This window comes from Vipera ursinii (genome assembly GCF_947247035.1).
Source record: "Vipera ursinii genome assembly, chromosome: 1".
Classification (NCBI taxonomy): Eukaryota; Metazoa; Chordata; class Lepidosauria; order Squamata; family Viperidae; genus Vipera; species Vipera ursinii.
The window spans coordinates 34,428,020-34,441,056 of NC_139512.1; the positions used below are offsets into that span (position 1 = coordinate 34,428,020).

At 38.8% G+C, this 13,037-nt stretch overlaps 1 protein-coding gene across 2 annotated transcripts in view; it reads right to left on the reverse strand.

The window, feature by feature from the left end:
* The window catches only part of RCOR1 (REST corepressor 1), a 161,249-nt gene that overhangs the window by 62,954 nt on the left and 85,258 nt on the right, over positions 1–13,037 (reverse strand). For both annotated transcript variants that reach the window (XM_083360256.1, XM_083360255.1), the window contains exon 4: positions 354–406. In XM_083360256.1, the coding sequence (XP_083216382.1) occupies positions 354–406 (53 nt within the window). The remainder of the gene's footprint in view (positions 1–353; positions 407–13,037) is intronic.

Consider the following 13,037-nt stretch of genomic DNA (forward strand, 5'->3'; position numbering starts at 1 on the left):
CTCTTTTATTGAGCTTCCCGGAAGAGCTCTAGTTTCTGCATACATGTTTTAATCAAGATTTTTGTGTAAGAGTCCAACTTGATATTTTGAATAGGCAGAATTAAAATGACTGCATAAAGTTCTAGTATGCAAATATCATACACACTAAAAATACGGTAACATGGTTAATAAAAGTCACCTAAAGCCAAAATCAACGTACTGAAAGTTTCTATAGTTACTTCTGTTTCTCTTTTACATCATATTTTGTATTTACTGAAAATAATAAACCAAGTTGTCAAAAAAAAAAAAACCACCCCTGCCCCAACTGGAGAAGGGGAGAGAACACATTTAAATATTTTCCAACTGTTTATTACCTGTTCCATGTTGTACCCATGTTTTTCTTTTGCAATAGCAATGTATTCATCCACTGAGAAGAGAAAATAAAAATAAAAATTAGAAAAACAAATCTATAAAGATACAAAAATTGCTTTTTATATAGCAAAGGTAACAATTGCATCTAGATAGTGAAATCTTTGGGAAGCTTAAAAACCATGGCTATAGCTCCAAAATCAAATACTTGGAATTTGTTAACCAAAGGTTTCCAGTTTGAAGATGCTATAAAGATAAGCACATCCATGTTGTAATTCTATTCCCCCATGCATATACCAGAATGAGATAAGTGTTACTGTATCATTAATGTGTTGTCTAAAAATTACTAATCATTCTACAAATTATGATAATGGTTTCAACAGTCTAATTTCCAGTTTTAAAAAACCCAACATGCAAAATAGGGGAAAGGAAGAGGAAGGGAAACAAATACAGGTACTTGTGCTAGACATTTCACAACTTTTCTATTTTATCTGATTGGATAAAGTGGATCATCCTGACTCTATCCTTCAATACAACTTCATTCCCAACTCTTAACTTCCTAGTAGATGGATAGAACCATGGCATATCTTTTTTGTGCCAGAGCAACTGGCAGCTGGTTTTGTGCGTTCTTCCAAAATGCAAAAAAAGAGCAGAGCTTCCTGCTGTTACTTGTTCACAGATGGAGCCAAGCTGGACATCCTACATCATAATGTTTTTAGGAGTGACAGGGGCTAGACATTCCCAGTGGTCTATTAGCAAGGAATAGTCTATCTCTTCTGGGACTTGTTTAAATCTGCAGATGAAAGCAAGTCCTTAGGAAATATAAGAACTGCCATCCTAAGATCGATCAACAAATATAGCTGAAAGAGATGCCTGTTTAATTAGTGGAGGGGATAGGTATTTTGCTCTAAACTGTAATACATCCAACTGTAGTAATGCAGAATATACCATTCATACATTACAAAAACAATGTGAGATTTTTGTAAATCAAAAAGGCTCAAACGTTTGAAGATGTGGCCAACTACATACTATTGCAGTTATGGTACAACAGTTTCTTTGTCATTATTGTAACTAATACAAGTGACCAAAGACAAAGAAGAAAATGCCCCTTATGTCTGCCTTGTAGCTGAAAAAGGAAAAGGAAGAGCAAACTTCCTACTAGTAGAAAGAAGCATCAACAGGATTGACACAGTGATAAGATGATCTTCAGGGGAATAATCTCTCACCCTAATCTTCCCTAACTGCAGAAAATCTCATACATACACAATCTTGGTGACACTCATCAAATCAAAATTACAAGTTTGCTTTTAAGGAAAGTATTTTAACCATCACAAGCTCACAGAAACAAATCCAAAAGAATTCAGCTGAGTGAACAGATTTGTATTGGGGTGATATGAAAGAAGCAGGCTTTGTTTCCTTCATCTAATATCATCTCATTAATTCCACACTGCAGTGCACACGGCCTAACATTACAGCTTACAGTTTCTCCTCAAGATTTGAAGCAGCAGTAAGGATTAAACAAAAAGAAAAGATTTGAGTGTGTCCAAAGAACTAAAATTGGCATGATACAGATCTGCCCAAGTACTTAAGTTTATATTTTTTTCAAGTGCCCACGTTCTAACCATTTCATCAAGAAATTTAAAAATGCTTATAAAAATTGTGACAGATAACAAAACAGTAGCAGCTTTCAATGGACTAACTTTGCATTAAAATGCCTTCATACCTCAAAACCCCAAGTTTACTTTACAAGGAAGCAGGAACAGAATCAATGAAAGCTTTTTTAAAAAAAGTCTTAAACTTGTCACAGAAAGTGGCTTTCTAAGGGAAGGAGATTTAAAGGGAGTCTAAGACTGCATAGTCCGTGTGTGCTGTCTCTTACTGCAGATTATACATCTATAAACCTCATCCTCCAGATGTATTGAATCTAATATATAGTAAGTCCTCAACTTATAACCACAATCGAGCCAAAAAATTATGTTGCTAAGTGAGACAGTTATTAAGTGAATCACTGCAGTTGTTAAGTTAGTAACATGGTTGTTAAGTGAATTTGGATTCCCCACTGACTTTGCTTGTCAGTAGGTAGCAAAAGGGGATCACATGACCCTGGACACTGCAACTGTTATAGCAAAAGCACTTAGCAATAGCGCTTAGACTTATATACCGCTTCACAGTGCTTTACAGCCCTCTCTAAATGGTTTACAGAGTCAGCATATTGCCCCCAACAATCTGGGTCCTCATTTTACCAACCTCAGAAGGATGGAAGGCTGAGTCAACCTTGAGCTGGTGAGGACTGAACTGCCAAACTGGTGGCAGCCCTCAGTCAGCAGAAGTAGCCTGCAATACTGCATTCTAATCACTGCACCACCACGGCGCATGAGTCAATTGTCAATTGTCTGAATTTTGATCACATGACCATGGGGATACTGTAATGATTGTAAGTGTGAAAAATTGTCATAAGTCACTTTTTCCAGTGCCACTGTAACTTTGAACAGTTATTAAATGAACTGTTGTAAGTCAAGCACTACCTGTACAACTCTTAAACTTAGCAAGGAACTTGCTAAGAACTGTAGTTCTAGGAGGATGCTGAAAGAGAAAAGGTTCCTGTACACCAAGCTTCCACCTATAGGTATCTTTGACTAGATGCTTCACTATCGGGTACATATTTTCTAAAAAGGCCACAGAGATATGAAAGAAATATCACTCAACCGTAACATATTGAAGAATCTTACATTCACAGGAACAGGAGCAAACCAAAGACGACGCACTACTCTCTCTGCAATCATGATTCTGTATCAGGGTGGGTAAACAAAGATTCAGATCCAATCTAAACAAGAGTGTGTGATTCAAAGGCTGATTGATTCCAGGACTGTACCATCTTTGGTTTTTGACAGAGTTGTGCTCTAGCGGATAAAGCAGCTTCACAATCTAGGAGTCTCCTTTATCTCCAACTCCAAGAGCAGGTGAAAATCAGGCCCAGGAGGGCTTTTGCACAGCTTTGGCTGATGTACCAGTAGTGACCTTATCTGGAGACATTCATTCACTCTCTTTTCATCTCTAGATTAGATTACTGTAACTCACTTTACATAGGGCTGCTTTGAAGACTACCTGGAAATTTCAGCTGGTCATGATCAGTCATAATATTGCACCTTACACCTCTGCTGGAGTTTCATTGGTTACTAGTATTGCCTTTTTTGTGGGGTTGGAAGGGTGCCTTCTCTGTTGCAGATCTTGCCCTCTGGAACAGCATCTGCACAGAAATCACTCTCCTGAGGTTTCAAAAAACCCTTCAGACTTAATGTTGGGTGTTACACTTGGGCTTATATTTGGGGAGGGTTTGCACTGTGCTCTAATGGCTGTTTTTAGTCTTTATGTTTTTACTGTTTTATCTTCTATTAGAATTTGGATTTTGTAAGCTGCTCAGAGTTTGTTGAAATGAGCAGCTATAATAAATTTAAGTACCATATTAAGTAAGTTATTGATCAGTAGCTATAAAGGTAGCTTAGATGATAGATATCTTAGGGTCTACCTTTCCACAATAATTTCTGCCTGTTTTACCCAAATAAACAGGGAATGCCACTAAGAATCCCCACCTAGCAGGAAGTATTGCAAGATGGGGGCACATCGCAGGCGTTCTTTACAGTAGCTCTCCACCTTTGGAACAGCTAACTCCTAGGAGCAAGGATGGCCCCCATCCTCTTAACCTCTGAGAAGCAAATGAACACCTGTCTCTTCTAGAAAGTCTTGTAGAAGATTTCTGGGGAGCCATTATAACCAGCAGCACCATATTAAACAAAGGTAGCTTATTAATTTTAGCATTTATTTGGAAAAATAGATTTGGAGTTGTATTAATTTAAGCAATTATAATGCTGGTTTTTATATTATATTTTTACACTGTAAGTTCTGTAAGCCCTAGTTTCCAGCCATAAAAAAATTACATGAATAAATAAAGTTTCTCCACTTACTTCTCTTGGTTTCAATACTACAAGTGAACCTACTACAGTAAAGAAGCTGAAACAAGAGTTGGAGGGGAAAGATGAATGAAAATGAAAAACTCTGGTTTTCGTGATTTCATTCCACTCTTGGATAGAATAAAATTGTCATTGCTGTTTTTTAATATGGAGCTAAATCACGTGTTGTGGATTTTGTTTCCTCTGTGGATTATTTTTAAAGTGGAGATTAAAGATTTCCTTTTGCAAATTAAACTCTTAAACATTCTAATTTCACTAGCAACTAATCAGAAAGTTTACTGTCCATTAAAGCTATTCTCACTGCCAATGTAACTCAAGTATATGAGGGGAGAAAGAGAAAAGCCTTCTATGTTAATAAGAACCTTAAGACAAATTTCAGGGAGTCCACTGCAAAATTCTTTTGTTCCGCATAAAATATTACTAGCTATATTGAGTAGCATAGTTGAAGTTGAATATGTTAATAAGCAATGAAACAAAAAACAGCTCTTGGAAGAAAAAGAGGGTTGTCATCTATTTTTTCATGACCTGGAGATTACTGATAATGTATTAGACCATTTTGTTCAGCTTTTACAGATTTCCGCAGGCAAATCTTTGCAAGCAACTGCTTGCTCTGTTACTTGTTGCTGTTAGGTTATATGAATGAAATTAAAATTTGAAGCTGTATAACTTCTCTTTAAAATAGAAAACAAAGCAACATTAAAAAGGACATGCATTGCACCATAGAGAGTTCAAAATATTAGAGCTTTTTCTACTCTATGTCGATGCTTCTAATTGTCATCTAACTGTTCATAGCCCATGAAGCACACTGTAATGGAATGTTTGGATGACCTTGGAGCGTGAGGGGAAGAGATGCCGCCTAGGAAACAACCAGACGAGAGAGGAAGGAACTCCTAGTGGCTCAAGGTCAAAGAAACCTAGGAAGGACCGGACCCCACCCTAATTGATCAGATGGTTAAAAGTAATGGTGGGAAGTTTGTAAATTCAGACTTGCAAGATTATGTTAATGTAACCTTACAACAAAGTAGTCTAGTTTACCCGGCGAGAAATGACAACCTCCCTTGATGGACTGCATGAGACAACATGAAGTCACACATGCACGCATGACATGAAAACCTCTTCAAATAAAATGGCAGCAAGGCATGATGAACGGTTGCTTTCAACATGGGGTCTTCTTTTAAAACATGGCAGGGTTCTTTGCTCTGAATTTGAAATCTGCAGCATGGACTTTAAATACCCTGTTTCCCTGAAAATAAGACCTAACCAGAAAATAAGCCCTAGCATGATTTTTACGTTTGCGCCTAATATAAGCCCTACCCCTGGAATAAGCCCTAGTTAAGAGGCCGCCCAGTCCATCCCACTGTCTGGTTGCTGACGGCTGCAATGGGGCAGGAGGCCACGCGGTACGCCGGTGCCGCCACCACAAGGTGAGGCGAGGCAGGTGGTGGGGCTTATCTATGGTGATAGTAAAGGCATTTAGTAGCTACCCTGAGAGACAAAAAAAATAAAAATAAATCAAGGGCTGTATAGACTTTTAATATGACCCAACCTATTCTCATGTATTTTCCCCCAGTTATCACACTGTTAAAAGCAGCATTGGAATAAGACTTTGAACATTACAAATTTTAATCATTTGCAACATTTATCCAGCATTTTCTTTCTGTTTTATTTGAATACAAATGCTTTTCTCTATTATTTATTCTGCAACTAGTAGAGTTGCCAGTTGCAATACTTAAAAGATAGAAAACAGGAAGCTTGTTTAATACTATTAACATCTGATCTCTCCAAAGCTATAGGCAAACTAAAAACCACTGTCACATATTAAAATACAAAAGAAATCCAAAATATTATATAACAGTGAAGTCTTACTTCTCAAAAATTCAGTCTAAAATAATGAAAACTGGCTTTAAAAAATTAGTCTATAAGGATCATTGCTATCTGAGAAAAAATAACAGCCTTCTTCCAGTTTTGCTGAGAATCTTTTAAATGGAAATAGAAAGGTTTGAATTTGAAATCTTTTGCCTGCAAATAATGTACTTTAATACAGAACAATAGCTCACAATGGTTTACATTTCTCTCTAAAAATGGTGAGAAAGTCTTAGTGCTGAAGTTACCAAACAAGTAAGCTTGCTCTTCTTTGAAACAATTTCAGAAGCAATCCAATCAAAACAGTGACTTAAGAGTCATCGTTTTTCTCCCATACCAGTTATCATTTCCAAAAGAATGGGAAACCTATAGTCCTACAAACGTTGTTGGATTGGAATATCTCTCCCATCACCTCTGACTTCTCAAGATAGTTTACCATGCTGCATGATGAGTAAGCAACAACTTAAACAGAGTGTCCCATCTCTTATCCACATGGCTGTGCTGCAATGGACTGTACAACTAGCAACACAAAAATAAGCTTTAATTAATTAATTATACATACGTACGTACGTACGTACGTACATACATACATACATACATACATACATACATACATACTCGATGAAGCCCTGAATTTATGATTGAAATTGAAGTTGTACTGACATTCAGAGAGCATTCCATAATTATTGGATTGGTTACACTAAGAACTATCTTGTTATACTTAAAATGCACTTTTTCCCAGCAGTACCACTTGACCAGAGAACCATGATGGTACAAACAAACACATTCATGTCATCTTAAAATCTGTGATTTCTAGACCTAATATGGGTTACAAGTAACTGTAACAATTTGAATGCATTAATTGGTCACAATTCAGCAGATTTTCTCTCTTTAAGACTACAAAGTTTCCATCAACTACTACCTTAATATTTTTTAAATCAGGATTTTCTCTGGATGAAATAAGTCACTTTACCCTGCTATTTGTATTCTTCTAAATCTTCTATTTGCAACAAATGTCTCCTTGGAACTAAAAATAGGCAGCAGTTGCTTTTTATCTGTTTTGCTTGTATCACATTTTTAAATATGTTGCACAAAATTATTAATATGTTTTGATATACCTTCTGAGCAAAGACCAATGCTGCAAAATTCAGAAAAGTTATCAAAATGAGAATAAGCTCTGGTCTATGTTACTAGCCAAGGAAGCAGAGTTAATCTGCTTAAAATCTGGGCCAACATTCCTAAACATCTTTAAACACATATGAAGGATGAAATACTGTGTATACAATTACTGTCTAGAGCAGGGGTCCTCAATCTTGGCAACTTTAAGATTTGTGGACTTCAACTCCAGAGGAATTCTGGGAGTTGAAGTCCACAAGTCTTAAAGTTGCCAAGGTTGAGAGCCCCTGCTCTAGATAGAAGTTGAAGCCAATTGGCAAGTACAGATATTTTCTTTCTTATATGCAGTGGAGACCACAGTATGGTAAGTTTAAAAGGGCTGCAAGTATACATGCACATAAATGCACTGGATTCATTATTCAAAATGCCAGGCATGCATGTCATCTAATATATATAAAAGTTTTTCACATTTACAAACATTCTAATCCATTTTCAGTGATTTCATTTGTTAGCATTATACCATCTTTTTTCACTCTAATCTTTCTAACTCATTATGTTAATTATGAAAAATTGAAAGCATAAGTAACCATCAGCAATTGAGATTAATTAAGGAATAATCAGTAATTTTTCATAAACACAAGTCTCCACTAATTTTTTTAAAAAACTACTGCATACTAGCAAAGAGCTGGCAGCATAAGGACTAATTTCAGAAAGGGACAATAAATGCACTCTGCTTTGCCTTAGAAGTTGGAATGCTGAAGGAGTTGCAACATATTCTAGACCAGGGGTCCCCAACCCCCGACCGGTCCGCAGCATACCAACAAGTGGGCCATCCTCTGGATTCAGGCAGTATTCAAAACCACACACCCCTCTGGTCCGCAGAAAAACCTTTCTCCATGGCATCGGTCCCTGGTGCCCAAAAGGTTGGGGACCTAGTCTGTGACTATTTTTCAGTCAACATTCTTCTCCTGTTGTTGTTGTTGTTAGTTGCGATGTCGTGTCCGACCCATCGCGACCCTATGGACAATGTTCCTCCAGGCCTTCCTGTCCTGTACCATCTTCTGGAGTCCATCTAGGCTCACGCCTACTGCTTCAATGACTCCATCCAGCCACCTCATTCTCTGTCGTCCCCTTCTTCTATTGCCCTCAATCTTTCCCAGCATTAGGCTTTTCTCCAGTGAATCTTTCCTTCTCATTAGGTGGCCAAAGTATTTGAGTTTTAGCTTCAGGATCTGGCCTTCTAAAGAGCAGTCGGGATTGATCTCCTGTAGGACTGACCGGTTTGATCGCTTTGCAGTCCAAGGGACTCGCAGGAGTCTTCTCCAGCACCATAGTTCAAAGGCCTCAATTCTTTGGCGCTCAGCCTTTCTTATGGTCCAACTTTCACTGCCATACATTGCAACTGGGAAGACCATAGCCTTGACTATACGCACTTTTGTTGACAGGGTGATGTCTCTGCTTTTTAGTGTGCTGTCTAGATTTGCCATGGCTTTCCTCCCAAGGAGCGTCTTTTAATTTCTTGGCTACAGTCCCCATCTGCAGTGATCTTGGAGCCCAGGAAAATAAAAACTGTCATTACCTCCATTTCTTCCCCATCTATTTGCCAGGAATTGAGAGGGCCAGATGCCATGATCTTGGTTTTCTTAATGTTTAGTTTCAACCAAAGTTTTGCACTCTCCTTCTTCACCCGCAACAAGAGGCTCTTTAGTTCTTCTTCACTTTCTGCCATTAGAGTGGTATCATCTGCATATCTTAGGTTGTTGATGTTTCTTCCGGCAATCTTAATTCCAACTTTTGATTCATCTAGCCCTGCCTTTCTCATGATGTGCTCTGCATATAAGTTAAATAGGCAAGGCGACAGTATACAGCCTTGCCGGACTCCTTTCCCAATTTTGAACCAATCAGTGGTTCCGTGTCCAGTTCTCACTGTTGCTTCTTGGCCCACATATAGGTTTCTCAAGAGACAAATAAGATGGTCTGGTATGCCCATCTCTTTAAGAACTTGCCACAGTTTGTTATGATCCACACAATCAAAGGCTTTAGCATAGTCAATGAAGCAGAAGTAGATGTTTTTCTGGAACTCTCTAGCTTTCTCCATGATGCAGCGTATGTTAGCAATTTGATCTCTAGTTCCTCTGCCTCTTCGAAATCCTGCCTGTACTTCTGGTAGTTCTTGATCCACATACTGCTGGAGTCTAACTTGTAGAATTTTAAGCATAACTTTACTAGCATGAGAAATGAGTGCAATGGTGCGATAGTTTGAACATTCTTTGGCACTGCCTTTCTTTGGAATTGGAATGTAAACTGATCTTTTCCAATCCTGTGGCCACTGTTGAGTTTTCCAAATTTGCTGGCAAATTGAGTGTAGCACTTTTACTGCATCGTCTTTTAAGATTTTGAATAGCTCAGCTGGAATACTGTCACCTCCACTAGCTTTGTTGTTGCTCAGCTTTTCTAAGGCCCACTTCACTTCACATTCTAGGATGTCTGGCTCGAGGTCAGTGACCACCTCATTGTGATTATCAGGGACGTTAAGCTCATTCTTGTATAGTTCTTCTGTGTAATTTTGCCACCTCTTCTTAATCTCTTCTGCCTCTGTTAGGTCCCTGCCATTTTGGTCCTTTATCATGCCCATTTTTGCATGAAACGTTCCCTTCATCTCTCCAATTTTCTTGAAGAGATCTCTAGTCCTCCCTATTCTATTGTTTTCTTCTATTTCTTTGCATTGTTCATTTAAGAAGGCATTCTTATCTCTTCTAGCTATTCTTTGGAATTCTGCATTTAATTGGGTATATCTTTCTTTTTCTCCCTTGCCTTTCGCTTCCCTCCTTTCCTCAGCTATTTGCAAAGCTTCCTCAGACATCCATTTTGCTTTCTTGCATTTCTTTTTCTTTGGGATGGTTTTGGTTGCTACCTGTTGTACAATGTTGCAAACCTCTGTCCATAGTTCTTCAGGCACTCTGTCTATCAGATCTAATTCCTTAAATCTATTTGTCACCTCTACTGTATATTCAACAGGGATATGATTTAATTCATACCTGACTGGCCTAGCGCTTTTCCCTACTTTCTTTAATTTAAGCCTAAACTTTGCAAAAAGAAGCTCATGGTCTGAGCCACAGTCAGCTCCTGGTCTTGTTTTTACTGACTGTATAGAGCTTCTCCATCTTTGGCTGCAGAGCATATAGTCAATCTGATTTCTGTGTTGACCGTCTGGTGATGTCCATGTGTAAAGCCGTCTCTTGGGTTGTTGGAAAAGAGTGTTTGCTATGACCATCGTATTCTCTTGACAAAATTCTATCAGCCTGTGCCCTGCTTCATTTTGTACTCCAAGGCCAAACTTGCCTGTTATTCCAGTTATCTTTTGGCTTCCTACTTTAGCGTTCCAATCCCCCATGATGATAAGGACATCATTTTTTGGTGTTAGTTCTATAAGGTGCTGTAGGGCTTCGTAGAACCGGTCAATTTCATCCTCTTCAGCACCGGTGGTTGGGGCATAGACTTGGACTACTGTGATATTGAATGGTTTGCCTTGGATTCGAACTGAGATCATTCTGTCATTTTGAGGATTGTATCCCAGTATTGCTTTTCCTATTTTTTTATTGACTATGAAGGCTGCTCCATTTCTTCTGAGGGATTCTTGCCCGCAGTAGTAGACCTGATGGTTATCTGAATTAAATTCACCCATTCCTGTCCATTTTAGTTCGCTGATACCTAAGATGTCGATGTTTAGTCTTGTCATCTCTTGTTTGACCACGTCCAGCTTTCCTTGATTAATGGATCTTACATTCCAGGTTCTTATGGAGAAAAAATCTTTACAGCATCGGACTTTCCTTTCCCCACCAGACACATCCACAGCTGAGCGTCCTTTCGGCTTTGGCCCAGTCGCTTCATTCTTTCTGGCGCTACTAGTACTAGCCCTCTGCTCTTCCACAGTAGCATATTGGACGCCTTCCGACCTGAGGGGCTCATCTTCCAGCGTCATATCGTTTTGCCTTTTGGTACTGTCCATAGGGTTTTCATGGCAAAGATACTGGAGTGGTTTGCCATTTCCTTCTCCAGTGGATCACGTTTTGTCAGAACTCTCTGCTATGACCTTTCCGTCTTGGGTGGCCCTGCACGGCATAGCTCATAGCTTCATTGAATTACGCAAGCCCCTTCGCCACGACAAGGCAGTAATCCATGAAGGGGTCTTCTCCTGTACCAAACTATAAACATATAGCTTTTACTTATTATAACTTCTGCTCCTTTTAATTGATTTAGAATATCTTTCTGTCCTATTCTGCCCAGAGCTCAGCCCCTTTAACTTTTACCTTCCCAAATCTGTGCTCTTCCAGGTGGTATCAACCACACTTCCTAGAAGCCTGTACCTCCCTGACCAGTGGTGAAGCTGGTGGTCTTTGATTATGGGGAGGGCCAAAACTGGAGATCAGCTATGTATACTTCATACATTCATAGCATCTCAGAATCAAACATGGCAGTATCAGAGTCCATCTTAATATACACAATGCACTTGTTAAATCACCAACACTCATTTGTAAATACATCTCTCTCTCTCTCTCTCTCTCTCTCTCTCTCTCTCTCTCTCTCTCTCTCTCTGTGTGTGTGTGTGTGTGTGTGTGTGTGTGTGTACTTATTTGTGTGCAAAATGCCGAGTATTTTCTATTTTAGACTGAATCTTTTGGAGAATGGAAAAGAAAGTCAGAAAATCTACAACATCAAGTAATGGGAACAGGACTGAGAGTGATTCAGAGGATGTGGAGACATTCAGTGCTAACCATGTGGATATAAGAAAGAACAGGTTAAATTATTTGTATGGGGAGTATACAAATCAAACAGAAAGACAAATATTATTTAGTTGTATTATTACATTCATGAAAGCTAGTGGGAATAGGTCACTCAAAATTGGACAAGAATTGGCATATGTGAAGGAAGTGTAATCATGTATAAAGATCCAGAAATTTGAGCAGAAAGATATAGCTGACAGTATTTGAATAAGAATACAGAGAAGAAACAACAATAACATTTAGATGACGTACTAGAGACTACAGGCAGACCTTAAAGCAGGAAGAGGATGCTCCTAGTTACTGAAGTTTCAAAGAAGAGAGACATACTAATAATGGAAGACTTTACCTATCCAGCTATCTGTTGGAAAACTAACCCAATCAAATTAAAAAAAAATATTTGTTGCTCCTTGAAAGTTAAATAGAAACAAAGAATTGATGATCTTACTCAGTGGCTTCACGTAGATGTTAAAAAGAAATAGAGAGAGTACTGAACCTGCAGCACACCACAAAAGAACAGCCATGGGCTGGATCTCTCAACATCAATTGGAACCAGCCTTAGTGAGAAAAGCCAAGTCAATGCAAGGCTGTACTGCTAAGTCCCAAACCCCATAGCCAGCTCAAAAGGATACATGGTTGATGGTACTGAAGGCTGTTGAGCAATCAAAGAGAGCAAGGATGGTTACCCTACCCCTATCCTGTTCTTGCCAGAACCTATCCACAAGTGTGACCAATGCTTTCAGTATTCCATAACTGGGCCTGAATCCTGACTGGAAGGGCCCCAGATAATTGATTTCATCCAGGATCCTCTGAAATTGCCAAGCAATCACCTTTTCTATCGCCTTCCCTAAAAAGGGAAAATGAGAAACTGGACAGAAATTGTCTGGGCATGTTTTTTTAAGGAGTGGGAGAACCACGGCCTCCTTAAAAGGCCTTAGGAACAACCCCTCCTCCAGTGAAG